Here is a 16,108-nt window from a genome sequence, read left to right on the forward strand (position 1 = left end):
TATATAATGAATCACCAAATGACTAACGTATTATTTGTATGACAGTTTTAGTGATAAAAGCATTTTCACTAATACAAATAAGCAATTGCAACACCTTTTTTCTTTTTTATTAATTTTTTTTTTTTTTTTTCATTCATTGCCAAACAACTCATACATATATCCACTCCGAGAAATATAGAAGATAGAGCCAATGAAACAAATTAGGACAAGTTAAAAAATTTTAAACAACAGAAATACAAATTGAAAATAACAATAACAAGAAACCCATTTGTCAAACAAATTTTTTTTTTTAAGAGACATCGCATTCATAGATTGAGATGAAACAAAGAAAGAAGTATTTATATATATACATATGTATGATTCAAAAGAACACAAACCCTAAAACTGTGAGGACAATTTCAATTTTATTATCATAGATTGAGACGAGACAAAGAAATAAGTATTAGATCATTCATTTCTTGTTGGACCAATGGCCAGATTTGGAGAATAAGATAGAGAGCTCACTTTGGAAGCTTTTGCTTGCTGTGCCGCATATTGCAATTGAACCTTAAACTTGAATCGCTATGATATAAGTTGGGCCATGAGTCGCATAATAATTTTTTTGTTCTAATTGTTGAGATAATTTTTGAGATTATAAAAATACTATAATTAATCCACTATTCTTTCTCCAAATCTCTCAATTTTTTCTCTCTTCAAATCTCTCAATTTTCTTTTTTTTAGAGAATAACTTATGATTTCTTTTCTTTTCCCTCCACTAACTATCCAAACACTAAAATTATCATTTATTTTTTTGTCTTTCAAAATCCCTCCAAATCATTCAATCCAATCAAAGGTATAGAAAAAAATATAAATAAATTTTTGTAAAATATAAATAAAATTTAAAATTAAAGAAAGGTATAGAAAAAATAAATTTTTAAATATCTTATAGTGATAAAACTCTATAAAAAATATATTAATTATCAATAATAAAAAAAAATCTACAGATTCTCTTACGGAGTATTTTATTGGCTACGTTAGCTTGTTACAACTTAATTTATTTATTTCTTTAAAAAAAATGATTTTATTGTATTAAGAAAATTTGAAATAAAGAATAAATTGAGTTTTTTTTTTCAATTTGGTATGAGAATCAATTATGTGTAATTATAAATATAATGGTCAAATAGACCGACTGAATTAATTTTCAAATTTGGTAACTAGAAAAATAGAAAATACTTGAGTAGAAAAACAGAAGAACGAAAAAAAAATAAAATGGGTTTTGCGAAACTAATATAAAGCACAGTAAGAGGTTTGAGAGAGTCCTTTCACCGAACTCTCTCCTTTTTCCAATCAATTATCTTTTGAAGATCGTTCATCGATTCTAGGGTTTCCATTTAGTCTTTTCTCTCTCAAATCAGGTTTTTTTTTCTCTCTCTCTCTCTGCATATTCATACACACACATGTATGCATGTGTACAGTTTACACATACATATATAGATATATATTTGTGTGGGTGTGTGTGATACCCAATCGATTTGCTTGTTTGTTTAGTTCTTCGTTAGTTATGATCAGATTGCCGGATCGATTTTTCTTATTGTTTGTTGATTTCGTGTATTTTTCTCATTACGGCTGTGTATCTGTAATAGTTTACACGTTATGGCTGAAGTTCTTGTTTTGCTTTATTTTGTCGTTGTTACTGTTTACAAAATTGCGACTTTAGTATGAAGATTCCGTTTTCTTAATTTGATTCTATAATCACTTGCGAAGGTTTATGGCAGTTTTTGATGAATTTGATATTGATATTGATATTTTAGGGTTTTGGTGTTGCATTATGGGTAATATTGAAGTGGCATTACGTTGGTTGAACGAAGGGAAGACGATTGACTTAGAGCAGGGATGGGATTTTATTCAGAAAGGGATTATAAAGCTGAAGAACATTCTAGAAGGACTGCCTGAGGCACAGTTCAGTTCAGAGCACTATATGATGCTCTATTCGTATCCTTTGGTCTTTTCATTTGTTTGTCTATTTTAGGTGATTGTTCCATTATTGTGTGTTGTTATTTTCCTTAATTCTATGTGCAGAACTATCTATACTATGTGTACTCAAAAGCCCCCTCACGATTACGCTCAACAGCTGTATGACAAATACAAAGAGTCTTTTGAGGAATACATTACATCAACGGTAAGGAAGACTTTGTCCATCTTATCTATCTTGTGGTGCACTCTGATACACAGATATATACACCTTATTTGTTGTTTCCTTATCGAAAATGAAGTATCCCCAATGATAAATTGCTTACTCTAATTTATATTTGTATTACAAGCTTTGAAGTGGTGTAGAAGTCAACATTAAGTTGATGTTATTGTATTATGCGATTGTGTAAGGAGTGAAATCGCATTAAGTTGTTTTGTTTTGTGCCGCACTTGAGGGGGATATGAACTTATTCTTTGACTGGTGCTTTTACAGTTGGCAATCATTTATTGTTTGGTTTGGGTTGGTCAGTAAGAATTTTTTCATCAAATTAGAATTTCTTAGTTGTTAGGAGAAAAAAAATAAAAACAGGTATCTGTGACTTGTCATCAAGTTCCTCTAAGAGAATTTAGTTACAAAACTAAGGTATTTGACCAAAACAATGGTTTGGCAAAATAGAGAATAAGTTTAGTTATATGTCAAAACTCAAATGATACTTTAATCTTATATATATATAACGTTATGCTGTTGTGGTCAATTGAGGAGACATATATTCTCATTGGGTATCGAAGACTACAGAAGAGAAGGAACTTTTTACTAATGCATTGCCACTTGATTACAAAAATCAGAAATTTATCTTTCTATCATGCATCTTATATTACTAAACTCAACTTGTTCTTTGGTTTTGCATAAACTTAATTTAGTTAGTCAATAGCAAGTCCTCTGCTCAATGATTGGATGTTGATTATGAAATTTGGGAAGTATTTGAGCCCCTTGCCATATTAAAGATACGTTTGGCTTGGCTAGAAGGGGCAAAGATGTCCTGCGGATCACTTAACTTCAACTAGATATATATTTCAACCGAAACAGGATTATTTTAGATGTGTTGGTGCATTTGATATCTCCTGTAAGTGGCTGGTAGATATATGTGTGCACACATGTAAACTTCCAGTTTTGCAAGTCATAGCAATCAACAGCATTGTTTATATCTTACATTTAATTAGATAGGTGTGAACTTGTATACGAGTAGAACCAGAGTTACTTCATAATGAATACATTCTCATATACCATAGAAACCAAATGATTAAGTGATGGTTTGAAAAATCAAATATGACTTGGAAACGTTATCACGCTCGGTGAAAAGAATTGTGAAACCTCTCTTTTTACAGGAAAGCGATTCTCTTTTAATACCATTGAAGATATATACTTGATTTTTTATTATCAATTTTACCTTTGGAGTTAACAGTTTCAGTGATTCAGTGACTCATCTCTTTTGTTACTGGATTTTGAATTGAAGGTATAATTACTTATGGAGTAGTTAATTGGAAATCTCAATTCTGTTCTTTTTGAGGTTACAAATGAAATTTTGTCTTGGATACATAATTCCATGCATATAAATCTTCTTTGTAGGCTTTTGGCTTGAAAGGTCTCTTCTGATGCCCTTTTCATGTACTAAGACAAGGCAGAAGTTAACAATTTGATTCATGTATTAGATGATGATCTATGCATGGCTATTACTACAATCCAAACTTCAAAAATGGATTATTGACTATCAGAAAAAAGATACAGTCCTTTTTGTTTTTGGGCACTGATATAGCGTGAGTGAATTTTAACTGAACCAGATGTAGCGTGAATAAATTTTAATTGAACCAGATGTAGCGTGAATGAACTGATAGTCTAGAGTTCATATATACAAGAAGTAAGAAGGAAGCACTTGTAAGTTTTGGTATCTGGCGTGCAATAAACATATGAAATTGTGAAACGATGCTTGTTGTGTTATTTTCTGATCTAGGTATGACACTGGTTCTTGTGTTGATGTCTCTCTCCTACTTGTAGTGCAATTAAATTCTTTTCTTGGTTATTTTCCTTCCATGCTTCTTGTAGAAATGAAGTTGACCTCTTTTTCCTTTATAATACTTTGCTTTATATTTTCCAAAATAGAAGAAGCAATTCACAAATTTCATCAGACAATTGGGAGAGAGCTAATTTTAGTTGCAGTGTGCTTACATTAAGTACTGAAATTGGGACTTTTTCCTTGTGCATTTATTAGCGGATGAAATTCTTGGGCAGGTTTACTTGAAACCCTTGTCTCATATATTTGGTGATTGTATAGATATTGTAATGAGATAGAATGGGGTTAGTGTAGTTCTTTGGGTGCCCTCCTCTTTGAGTGCTCTTTAATGAATTATTATTTATAATAATAATACAAAAAAATGTATGAACTATAGGGAATTATGATAAGAATTAAATGGTTTTGGGAGAACAGGAAGAAGACAAATACTAACCAGAAATTTAGTAAAAGTTTAATAATTTAAGATAATGGAAATGTGTACTTTAGACAATCCGTTGGTCAATTTTCGCAACGAACTTATTTTACCAAAGGCCTTGTAGCCTAATGGTATCTCCGATGGTGAGGGTTCAAGTCCCCATATGGCAAATGGGTGTGTGAGTACCAACTAAGAAAAAAAAAATGGGTGTGAGTTTCTTGCCAATGTAAACAAAAAGATTTTTCATATGTAGGCCGACTAAATAGGCGGGCTACACAGATCCACTAAAACACAATCACAAGATAATTCATGTGGGTTACACATGATGTCTTCTTTTCCTTTTCTTCTCTTGTCCCATTCGTCTGGTTAAAACTTTCAGCCTCCAAAGTTGCTCAATATAACATTTTCCTATGGTGGGGGTGGTGTTGGTGTTCAAGTTGCAGGTGGCAGAAATAAGATGGTTGAGGTGCTGAGAAAAGGAATGATAGTATTTCCGCTGGGGGTCTTGAGTTGATTGTATAGAGCTTGACATTGTTGAATGCTCTCTTCTACTTCTACAATAATAATGAGGGGATTTTTTATGTGTTCCTCAAGTTGCCTCTGTGATTTTTTTTACATTAGAATTTTCCATAGGCATTATTGAAAGATGAAATTTGACATGAGGTGGAAGCATGGCCTGAACTACTTGGGGATTAAGTACACCCCCTTATGAGTTGTGAGTTTCATAATGTGTGCTACACCACACCTGAAAAGAAAAAAAAAAAAGAGTTGCCTTGCTCTTGGAAACCTGCATTTTGAGAGAGAGGTCAGAATATCCAAATTCAAATATTAGCTAGTATTCACTTTGTTTTTCTCCTTTTACAAACTTTAAAGGTTATCAATTACTTTTGATTTTACTTATTTTTCTTAAATATTCATTGGAACATAAACTTCTATTGTTTATTTATTATTAAATTATTTTAAAGTTGCTATGGCTATATTATTTACATTTATCTTCATACTGCTAGTTCGAAATAATTTCATATTCGGCCTCTGAAGGTTGTTACCTGAACCAGTGGAACATTTGCATTGGCGCCATTAGCGTGAGTTTGAATCTCAGAGCAGCCACTTTGTAAAATGAAAACGGAAAAGTCTGTTTTGAGCCCCTCCCCAGGACCTTGCCTTGGCAGGACTGCAACTGGATGATGGCCTTTTCTTTTTATTCCTTTTACTTAACCTCCACCAAAATGAAATTTCTGGATTCCCTATGGCCCCATGCAAAAGTTGCTTTTCCTGCAATTACAAGCATTCTAGTAATAATTTTCTTAGTGCGTATAAATTATCTAGTAGAACATGCATCATTATCTAGTGGACCAAAACTAATTTTTTTTGTAAGTTCTCACTTCTAATATTTACTTCCTTATTATTTGAAGCTTGTAGAGATAATTTTTTGTTTTTATTTTTGTTCTTACAATTAACTTTATTTGTTTTCTATTCTAATTCAGGTATTACCTTCCTTAAGAGAGAAACATGATGAGTTTATGTTGAGGGAGCTTGTGCAAAGGTGGTCAAATCATAAAATTATGGTCAGGTGGCTTTCTCAATTTTTCCGTTATCTTGATTGCTATTTTATTGCTCGGAGGTCGCTTCCAACGCTTAATGAAGTTGGACTCACATGCTTCCGTGATCTAGTATGTATTGATTGTACCCTTTCATTATCTTGTTATCTTTGTATCTGAACTTATTTGTTTAATAGATTTTAATTTAGTGCCTTTTGAGATTTGAAATCTATTGCAGCTGTCCATTATCTTTTACTCTTTTCCTTTTTGTGGTCCTGTTTCCTTCTATGGTATAATCATTGAAGTATGATTGTAACATATATTTTGAATTCAGGTCTACCTGGAGTTGAATGGGAAAGTAAGAGATGCTGTTATATCATTGGTATGTTTTCTTTCTATTGCTTCAACTGCACACACTAGTCATATATTCTGTTTTATTCTACGGTTCAGCTAAAAAAGAGGGAGTTGATAAGGTAAGGACCGGCACCCTAGCCTTTGATAGAGTGTTGGGCAAGGTCTGTGATATAGACCTATAAGAGGGGTGAATAGGATAATAACTGCTACTTGAATCTTAACTAAAATTAGCAAAACTTTAGAGTCAAATTATAACTAAATATTGTAGCTCAATCAATCCATCGAGGAAAATTAGTTGCTCACAACATGGACATGCAGATGCACCAGTGAAAAAAAGCAAAATTAGTTTTCATAGAAGGTAAGTCTGTAGTGAGACTTACCAAACTAACTTGGAATGAAATAATTAAAAATTACTTTGGAAGATTAAATGTTACAGGAGATATTTCATGCGGTTGATCCTATTTGTTTGCGATAAAGACAAGGATGATGATGATAAATCAATTCATCATGCTTATTATACCAATTAAATTAAAGCAGTAAAAAACATGTATCAGGACACCGAGACTTTTATATGGAAAACCCAAACGGTCATGGAACCTATTACAACTAGGTTATTAGTTCCCAAACCCAAGAAGAGACACACAGACTAATCCACCAAAACCTATAATCGAGTTTCCATTCTCATAGTCTGCTCATCAATACAGATCCACAATCCGCTTCTCCAACCAGTGATTTGATCTCCAATGACTAGTTATTCAGATCAATCTCAGATTGATTGAACAGATCTTGGTGTTGTAGCTTGTTTACAGCTCCGTGGCAATTGTTGTCAACACACTTGAGTAACTGTCATGCCTTTAAATTTTAAAACATTGAGATATCTTATTCCAAGACAAATATGGGTATGCCACGTTCCACTATGCACAAATTACCAAGAATATCTAAATGAAGTGTAAGCTCAATAATAGACCAACCGAGTACATAAATCAATACTTAAGACCTACAAAGTCAACCACACTGATTATTATAAAATCAAAACATTACTTTAAGTGTTCCGACATGAATCTCTGGGGTACTTAATAATAACTAAACAATAATTAAAGAACATTAGCCAAGTTCTCAATCTTGCTCCACTGGCGCCTTACTGGAATGTTAAGTAAAAGGGTTAGCCCAGAGCTGAACAAGATCATAGCTCAACAAGTAAACTTATACCATAACTCAATAACAATTGTGTAATATATAATATCACATATATGTGCTTAACTCATAAGCTTCACAATCTCGTTCAATATCTTATATGTTAATTCTCTTGATTAAATTCATGAACCTTAAGCATGGTTTAACATTTGTTCTTTTTAGTTCATTATATAAGGAAATGCCTCCAAATCTTAGGTAAGGAGCACATCCAACCTCTCAGGTAAGGAGCATATCCAACTTTGTAGGTAAGCAATTAATCCAACTTTTCTAGTACATTAGGTTGGGAATACAACCAACCTCACATGTAACAACTTACTCAACAATAGGTAGAGAACATATCCAATATCCCATGTGGAACGAATCCGATGAGGTAGGGAACACCTCCAACCTTGTGGAACACATTATACCTTCAAATTTACAAATTTCTAACTAAAAGTATTCTCACCTAATTCATCACAATAATGTTTTTAGTGTTAATTAAGTATTTACAATTAGCTCGCTAACACAGTGTAAGTTTTATACATAATAGTTGAATTGGTTACCATCGTACACAAATGGAAAATTTTCGTACTGACTGATGTTTCTTCTATACTAAACTGCTCCATATATGTTATAGGAAGAGTTACAGTTTAAATGCATTATAGCATTAGCACCCTTACAGTTGTTCATATATGGATTCGATGCGCGATCATTAGTTTACTAATATTGTCGCTTAGCAACCATTTTTTAGAAAAACACAGAACAGAAAAATAAAGGTGCAATGGTAAATAATATACTCACCTGAGAGATCAAAGCACAAAACAATTTAAACTCTAAAAAAGTTGGCATTGAAAGATTTCCTTGGTAAGCAGAAAAAATTGAAAGAAAGAAAGCAATATTTAGTTTGGAATCTTGTAGAGAGAAACAGATTAAGTTCTTTGTATCTCGATTATTGGCAAAGAGAGTGGAGATCTCCCACTAAAATAAACATGATGGAGGAGAGATAAAGGATAGTAGATTTTAAACCTAAAGGCTAAAGCCCTAAGCCCTAAGCGCTTTTTATTTAGGATGGGAATAAAAAGGTAAATAAAAAATTAGTTTTCTTGGTTGTAGGTGCAACAAGCTTACTCACTCACGTGAACTTTGTAAATAGTGGATCATGTGATTCCTGTTTGATTTGCATTTATATTCATTAAATCTCCTCACAATACAATATTTACCTAGCAATTTGTAATGAATAGGGTTAGATCAAATAGAATATTAATATCTGAATATCGGATCATATAATCTCAACAACTATGTTCTATACAGTTTTTTCATTGTTATTTCTTATTTTTTTCAATTGGAAGTAGGCAGATTTGATAAATATATACTTTTTCTAATAATGATAGATCCGAAAGGTATGTTGAAATATATCGGTACTGGTATATCACTATATCCACTGAAACACCCGTGCAAGTATGCAACATCATCATTATTTCCAAGTTTCCTGCTAAGGTTAATCAACAATATCTTCTAACCAGATTGATCATGAGCGCGAGGGAGAGCAAATTGACCGGGCTTTATTGAAGAATGTTTTAGATATATTTGTTGAGATCGGAATGGGGCAAATGGATTATTATGAGAATGACTTTGAAGCGGCTCTGCTCGAAGATACTGCTGCTTACTATTCTAGGAAGGCTTCAAACTGGATCTTGGAAGATTCTTGTACAGATTATATATTGAAAGTAAGCATCTACATTTTTTTTATTTTATATTTTTATATTTTTTTATCTCATTAGCTTAAGAAACATCTTTTTGATAATTTAGATGATTTCTGAGCATATTTTTGAAACTCCAGGCTGAGGAATGTTTGAGAAGAGAGAAGGACAGGGTTTCTCATTATCTGCATTCTAGTAGCGAGCTAAAGTTGCTGGAGGTTTGTTCCGATTCTTGGCCAGATTATATGTTGAAAGTAAGCATCTACATTTTTTTTATAATTTATTAGAAATCTGACTTCATTTTCAGGTAGTTATAAAGATTGGAGGATGTCATAGCATATTGAACTAATTTGCCAGTCATTTTTTATCAGTGAATTTTATGGTTTTTTTCTTATGTTAAAATCAGATTGGATAATCCATGTTGTTATCATTCCTCTGTCATTTGTTTCTGTAGAAAGTTCAACATGAGTTGTTGTCCGTCTATGCAACCCAAGTGCTTGAAAAAGCGCACTCTGGATGTCACGCATTGCTTAGAGATGACAAGGTACTCACTCAGATCATGTGATATTCAAGCGTTTACTGTTTATTTAATTGCAAATAAGTAACGTTTATTGCTGGTTTCGTTTATTTGGTTTTAGGTGGATGACTTGTCAAGGATGTATAGGCTCTTTTCTAAACTACCTCGAGGTTTAGAACCTGTTTCTAGTACATTTAAGCAGGTTTGTAGTCTAAATTGAAGTTCATTTGATGAATAGGGAACCTTTAATATGTGCGTCCCTTTGTTATTATTTCTTTCTTCCTCTCCTTCATATTAAATTATATACTGGTGTTTCTTAATGTAGCATGTTACAGCCGAAGGTACAACATTGGTTAAACAAGCTGAAGATGCAGCAAGCAACAAAAAGGTCTGTATCTTGATTGTTCTATATCAGATCCCATAGTCTTCTGATAAGTTGCAGTTAGTCGCACTGATATTGGAATGTCACTTTGTTGGGCTTGGGGCAGGTTACAACAATTTATCTTCTATTTTGTGTGAATGAAGTGAATAAAGTGGAATTTAATTAATTAAATGGCTATGTAGATTTTCCGTACCACATGTGCAACTTTAAAGTGAATGTAATTGTTTGATGTAGTTGTGTAGCTCATTGCAATTTTAGTTGTCTATTCTAACATTTTCTTCATTGGCCAAAATCCTGTGTATATAGTGAATTTACCTGTTTCTTATGTATTCTTAATTAGGTATTTTCTATATGATGAAACATTGATTTGGTAGGTGTTGATATTATCATACCCTGTATTTGCTACTCAAATTTTGTTTTATCAAGTAAATTGTTAATCATTTGTATCTTGGATCTCTGAGGTTCTTTGTAGCCTTAATATAAATTTACAATATATTACTTAATAACCTTGGAAGCAAAGAGGTGTGACTTTTTTTTATCAAAATTTATTTCTTCTTCTTCTTCTTCTTCTTCTTCTTCTTCTTCTTCTTATCAATAATTAATTGTATTTCAAATATTATTAATTCGCATGATATTCCCACTTTGGTATGATTATAAAAAATTATTAATTCGCATGATATTCCCATTTTGGTTTGTTCATAATGCAATAAAGTTTCTTATAGTTAACCAAGCTTTTGGGATAATGTTTTCTTGATTTTTTTTATTATGCATTTCCATCTTACTGAATTGGTGTCGACTAATTTTTTTGTTTATTTGTTTTTTTCCTGTGGTTGATTGGTTTCCTATTAGTGAACTTGCATATATCTTTTGCAAATATGTTGTGCCTGTTTATTGCTTACAAAGGTTGTGCTTTTCATTTACAAAATTTTGTTCTGTGAGAAGAACATATATCCTCATGCATGACTTAGCAGCAACCTATTTGATTTTGTTAACTGGTTCTCATGCTAAGAACTTATTTTCTTACAGGCAGATAAAAAGGATGTGGTTGGTTTGCAGGAACAGGTAATTTTATAATACTTTAGTTTCATAATTTGGCAGTACATTTCATGTGCAGGAACTAACTAACTGTGGGAACTTCAGGTTTTCGTTAGAAAAGTAATTGAGCTACATGACAAGTACCTGACATACGTAAATGACTGTTTTATGAATCATACCCTTTTCCACAAGGTTTGAACTACAGACTTACTGCATGATTGAGTTATTCCATCTTATAATTCTTCCCTTTAGAATATCTCGTGTTTTCTTATAGGCACTCAAGGAGGCTTTTGAAGTCTTCTGCAACAAGGGTGTTGCTGGAAGTTCGAGTTCAGAACTACTAGCTACATTTTGTGATAATATTCTTAAAAAAGGTGGAAGTGAGAAATTGAGTGATGAAGCCATTGAGGAGACACTTGAGAAGGTGTGCTGCTCACTCTTTTTTGTATTCCAATTGACCTATTTGCAAGATGTAGAAAGTTACAATTAATGTATATTTAATCTTCAGGTTGTGAAGCTGCTTGCCTACATATGCGATAAAGATCTTTTTGCTGAATTCTATAGGTAGATTATCTAATTTTTTTGGTTAGTGTATTGTGAGTCATTATGGAATGCAATTATTGTATCATTCGATTCATTCATAGATAATTCAGTTGATGTTCCAATTGGTGGCAGAAAAAAACTTGCTCGGCGGTTACTCTGGGACAAGAGTGCCAACGATGAGCATGAGAGAAGCATTCTGACAAAGTTGAAGCAGCAATGTGGTGGTCAGTTCACTTCAAAGATGGAGCGCATGGTAAGTTGTCCTGGATGATGATGTTTTTATGGACACTTGGGATAATTATGAATATTCTTTTATTGCTTTGCTATCTTCTAGGTCACAGATCGGACATTGGCACGAGAAAATCAATCGAACTTCGAGGAATATCTCAGCAATAATGCCAATGCGAATCCCGGGATTGACTTGACTGTTACTGTCCTGACCACTGGATTTTGGCCTAGTTACAAGTCATTCGATCTGAACCTCCCAGAAGAGATGGTATACTTTCAGAATTTTATATTCTGAGGCCTTTAAAATCTAGAACTCCTCCTGCTAATGTGAACTTGTGGAGTTTATGTTTAATAGAATACTCATCCATACTGAATCAATATTGCTTTTCTCTTAGGTCAAGTGCGTCGAAGTTTTCAAAGAATTCTATCAGACAAAAACAAAGCACAGAAAACTTACATGGATATTTTCATTGGGTAGTTGCAACATCAACGGAAAATTCGACACCAAAACTATTGAGATGATTATGACAACCTACCAGGTTAGTCATTCAAGAAAGTTTATTTTTCACGATTCTAATGACACAAACTTGGAGTCTTGACATTTTCTTTCTGTAGGCTTCTGTTCTTCTGTTATTCAATGGATCGGATAGACTGAGTTATCAGGAAATCGTCACTCAGTTAAACTTAACGGATGATGACGTTGTTAGATTGCTCCATTCACTGTCATGTGCCAAGTATAAGATTCTTAACAAAGAGCCGAACAATAAAACAATCTCTCCCACGGATTACTTTGAGTTTAACTCCAAATTCACCGACAAGATGCGAAGGATCAAGGTATTGGGATTATTTTCCAGCTGTGTTAGTTTTCCTTCTTTTTCTACTGATATTATGTATGATGAAAATCCGTTTACCAATGCAGATTCCACTCCCTCCCGTGGATGAGAAGAAAAAGGTAATTGAAGACGTTGACAAGGACAGACGTTATGCCATTGATGCTTGTATCGTGCGCATCATGAAGAGTCGCAAAGTTCTGGGCCACCAACAGTTGGTTATGGAGTGCGTCGAGCAGTTGAGTCGGATGTTCAAGGTAAGAGCACTTCATTTTCTCAATTCTATTATGCTCAGCCGTTGTTTTCCTCATTTTTAACCCAACGGAGTAAAATCCATCCACAGCCTGATTTTAAAGCAATCAAGAAGAGGATTGAAGATCTAATCACCCGAGACTATCTAGAAAGAGACAAGGACAATCCGAACATGTTTAGGTATTTGGCATGATTTGGCAAGCTGATAACCCAGATGAATTTGTTACTGCAATGCTACCAGGCAATTAGCTCGCTCAAAAAATCTTACGACGGTGGAAGCCCGAGCACAAAGCACCAATTATTCCGTCGTGGGAGCTTTTGATAATTTGTATATTTTGCCCTCAAGTCAGGTGAGGATTATTACTACATATTCCATTCATGTTGAAAAAAAAAAAAGAAAAAAAAATTGTAATTAGTTTTCAGTTTGTGTTTCAATTCCTCCTGGATGACTCTGTTGACGCTGGTATTTTAGTTATTTTTCAGAGTACCTGTTTTAGTTCAGTTTAGTTTTGAACTTCTTTATGGGTTTTTTTTTTTTTTCACTGTAGATTGTGTTTAAATTTTTTTTTGATTTTAATCAAAAGAATAAAAAGAAACGACTTTTTATTTTTTATTTTTTATTTTATTTTCCCCCTCTTAAACATGATTATCGAGTCGGTCAACTAGTGGTATAAAATGATTATCATTATCATGCTTTATGTTAGAAAATTTTAGTTACATTTTTTAATGTTAAGACTTGGCCTCAAAGGAGTAACAAGAATATCCAGCCAAAATCAGCGAAACGGTCATATCTTACACATTAAATTAGGTCAAATTGTAGGGCTTGAAGTCCGATTTTCAATAGTACAGTCCCGTTCATGAAATTCCAACCACATGGTCTTGAAATCCCAACCACATGGTCTTGAAATTCCAATCACATTCAAAAGTGAGGTGTGGTCATGAAAAAATCTCTTAATCCGAGTTTGCCTACTTGTGGGGAAATCATTACCCACTCGCTAGAACCTTATAGCATGTTTTTAATTGGTAGGGACGACCCGATTAAATTTCATTTGAGTCGTTTAGAGTCAACTTACTCTCCTTCTTTGTCTTGGAATGACTAATTTACCCGACTTAGTTTTGGGACTTGAGTAAGAATCCGGTTTGCATTCTTTTTCGTTCATGATTCAGGTCCTATGGATCCGGGTCGTGACATTTTCGTTCTTGATTCAGGTCCGGGTTGTGACAGAAGTTTGAATATATAGGTTTACGTAAAAAAAATTTATTTATTTTATTTTTATATGTAGAGAGAGCTTCGGGTAAGTTCAGAAAAAAAAATTATTTCTCATTTTGTAATATTCAGGACGGGGCTGATTGGTTTATTGTAACGCATGGCCCTTGGGGTCAAGGTTCATTCTCGCTTGAGGTGAGCCCATTCTGGTGTGCCAAAAAGTTAGAAAAGCAAGTCTAGAATTTGAAAAAGAGAGATATTTCGGTGAAACGCCGACAAAGCTTCTAGCGATCAAATTTAGAATCCAACGAGGTTTCAATAAAGTTTTTGAAACTAGATTTCGATGAGGTTCCGATGAAGATTCTAACAATCAAACTTGGATTCTGGCGATCGGAATGAAAATTCCGTCCAAGACAAAATTAAGAATACCAAATTGGTTTTATTTTCAACTTATATTTTTATATTCATAGTTTTCATTATACGCAGTATATTATTTATTCAAAAGTTATTTTCAAAGGAAAAGTTCTTTAAAATTATTTAAAATTGGAAATTATGTTTTGAGTTTAAATTTAAATTTAAATTTCTCAAATTAAATTTTATTATGAATATAATGTGAAGATATGAGTACATGAGTTGGCAGGAGTTGTATTAATATGATGTCATTTTTTTTTTTCTCTATTTATTTATTTATTTATTTTCTTTTTCATTCATTTATTTTTTTTTTTTTTCAATTTTCAATATTTCTCCTATAAGTTTATTTACTCCACCAACCTATCATTTAAAGAATGTTGGGTGGAGAAAAATCAATTTATTCTTTAGGAGTCATGCATCATTTATGGCCAAACTCATTGAATGGTACCCCATTTTACCTTTCTAAACCGTGTTATATGTTGAAAATATGTACTTACACATTAAATTTCTATTTTATTTATGAGTTAAATGCTCTGACACTTCTCAAGGTTTGCCTTTATTACTCGCATATTAAACTAGTGGAAAAAAAAAATTGTCTAAACCTCCCCTCAAGTTTGGTTAACTTTGCCATAAGACCCTCTTTTGTTAATTAACAATTAAAAAATTCAGAAGTCAATAAATTAAAAAAAATATAATGTCAAAGCTACCCTTGATTAATGAAGATGAGATGTATGAGGTCATAAATGAGTGTTTTTATTTATTTATTTATTTATGAAAAGAGTATATAAATATAGAACAAAATAGTACATAAGAACATATGAGGGCATACCCTCGTAAGGGAAACAAACCAAGTCCTAAAAAGGACAAAAATTACCTAGACCAAAAGCAACAGAAAATTACAAAATGTCTGGTAGGTTAACCCTCAACACATCAAGAACCTCCCATAGTATACTTTTAGCTAGCTCCTTAGCCTCTTTTTCTTGCTTATCATGTAAACGATTATTCCTTTCCCACCATATGAAATACAATGTTGCAGTAAACATAACTCTAGCCATCTTCTTGATATCTTTTCGTTGTTGATTTTGAATAAACTGAGTTGCTAATTCGTGAACTCCTAAACCCCTCTGCAAATGCCATCCACAAATTTCAGTCAAGAAACACCATACTTTCTAAGTATAATAATTATAGAACAAATGATCCAAAGTTTCAACATCTTTATAGCATAGATAGCATCTTGTTGCTATATTAAAACCTCTTTTCTGCAAAAAAATTCTGAGTTATAATTGCTTTATGCATAAACAAAACAGAATGAACCGACCATCTTGGCCTCCCCCCACTCCAACATAAACCAACCCAAACCACATCCTCCAATTTCACTCTAGCAGCTTCCCATGCAGCTTGGAAACAAAAATGTTGAATCCATTTAATTTGATCCACCCCACCTGTTATCAACTGATTTTTAAACAGCAGCATCAACTCCTGTGTAGTGTTGCTTAAACTTGTC

At 33.0% G+C, this 16,108-nt stretch overlaps 1 protein-coding gene across 2 annotated transcripts; it reads left to right on the forward strand.

Annotated features, from left to right (window-relative positions):
- Nucleotides 1-1,239: 1,239 nt before the first annotated feature.
- Nucleotides 1,240-13,487, forward strand: LOC132294711 (cullin-1-like). Of its 2 annotated transcripts, none has more exons than XM_059792681.1 (20): nucleotides 1,240-1,394; nucleotides 1,791-1,971; nucleotides 2,059-2,158; nucleotides 5,919-6,104; nucleotides 6,307-6,354; nucleotides 9,023-9,226; nucleotides 9,340-9,417; nucleotides 9,654-9,743; nucleotides 9,838-9,918; nucleotides 10,042-10,104; nucleotides 11,125-11,160; nucleotides 11,239-11,325; nucleotides 11,408-11,557; nucleotides 11,642-11,697; nucleotides 11,809-11,929; nucleotides 12,011-12,172; nucleotides 12,300-12,443; nucleotides 12,520-12,738; nucleotides 12,824-12,991; nucleotides 13,078-13,487. In XM_059792681.1, exons 2-20 carry the CDS (start codon nucleotides 1,808-1,810, stop codon nucleotides 13,177-13,179), a joined length of 2,259 nt encoding a protein of 752 aa, XP_059648664.1. In that variant the 5' UTR covers nucleotides 1,240-1,394; nucleotides 1,791-1,807; the 3' UTR covers nucleotides 13,180-13,487. The 2 variants fall into 2 exon arrangements, with proteins under 2 accessions (XP_059648664.1, XP_059648654.1); XM_059792671.1 differs by having other exon boundaries at nucleotides 1,241-1,394; nucleotides 9,340-9,453.
- The last annotated feature ends 2,621 nt before the right edge of the window (nucleotides 13,488-16,108 follow it).

The sequence above is a fragment of the Cornus florida genome, unplaced genomic scaffold (assembly GCF_030987335.1).
Source record: "Cornus florida cultivar Cherokee Brave unplaced genomic scaffold, ASM3098733v1 CherokeeBrave_3.0.0_Hap2_Chr01, whole genome shotgun sequence".
Taxonomy (NCBI): domain Eukaryota; kingdom Viridiplantae; phylum Streptophyta; class Magnoliopsida; order Cornales; family Cornaceae; genus Cornus; species Cornus florida.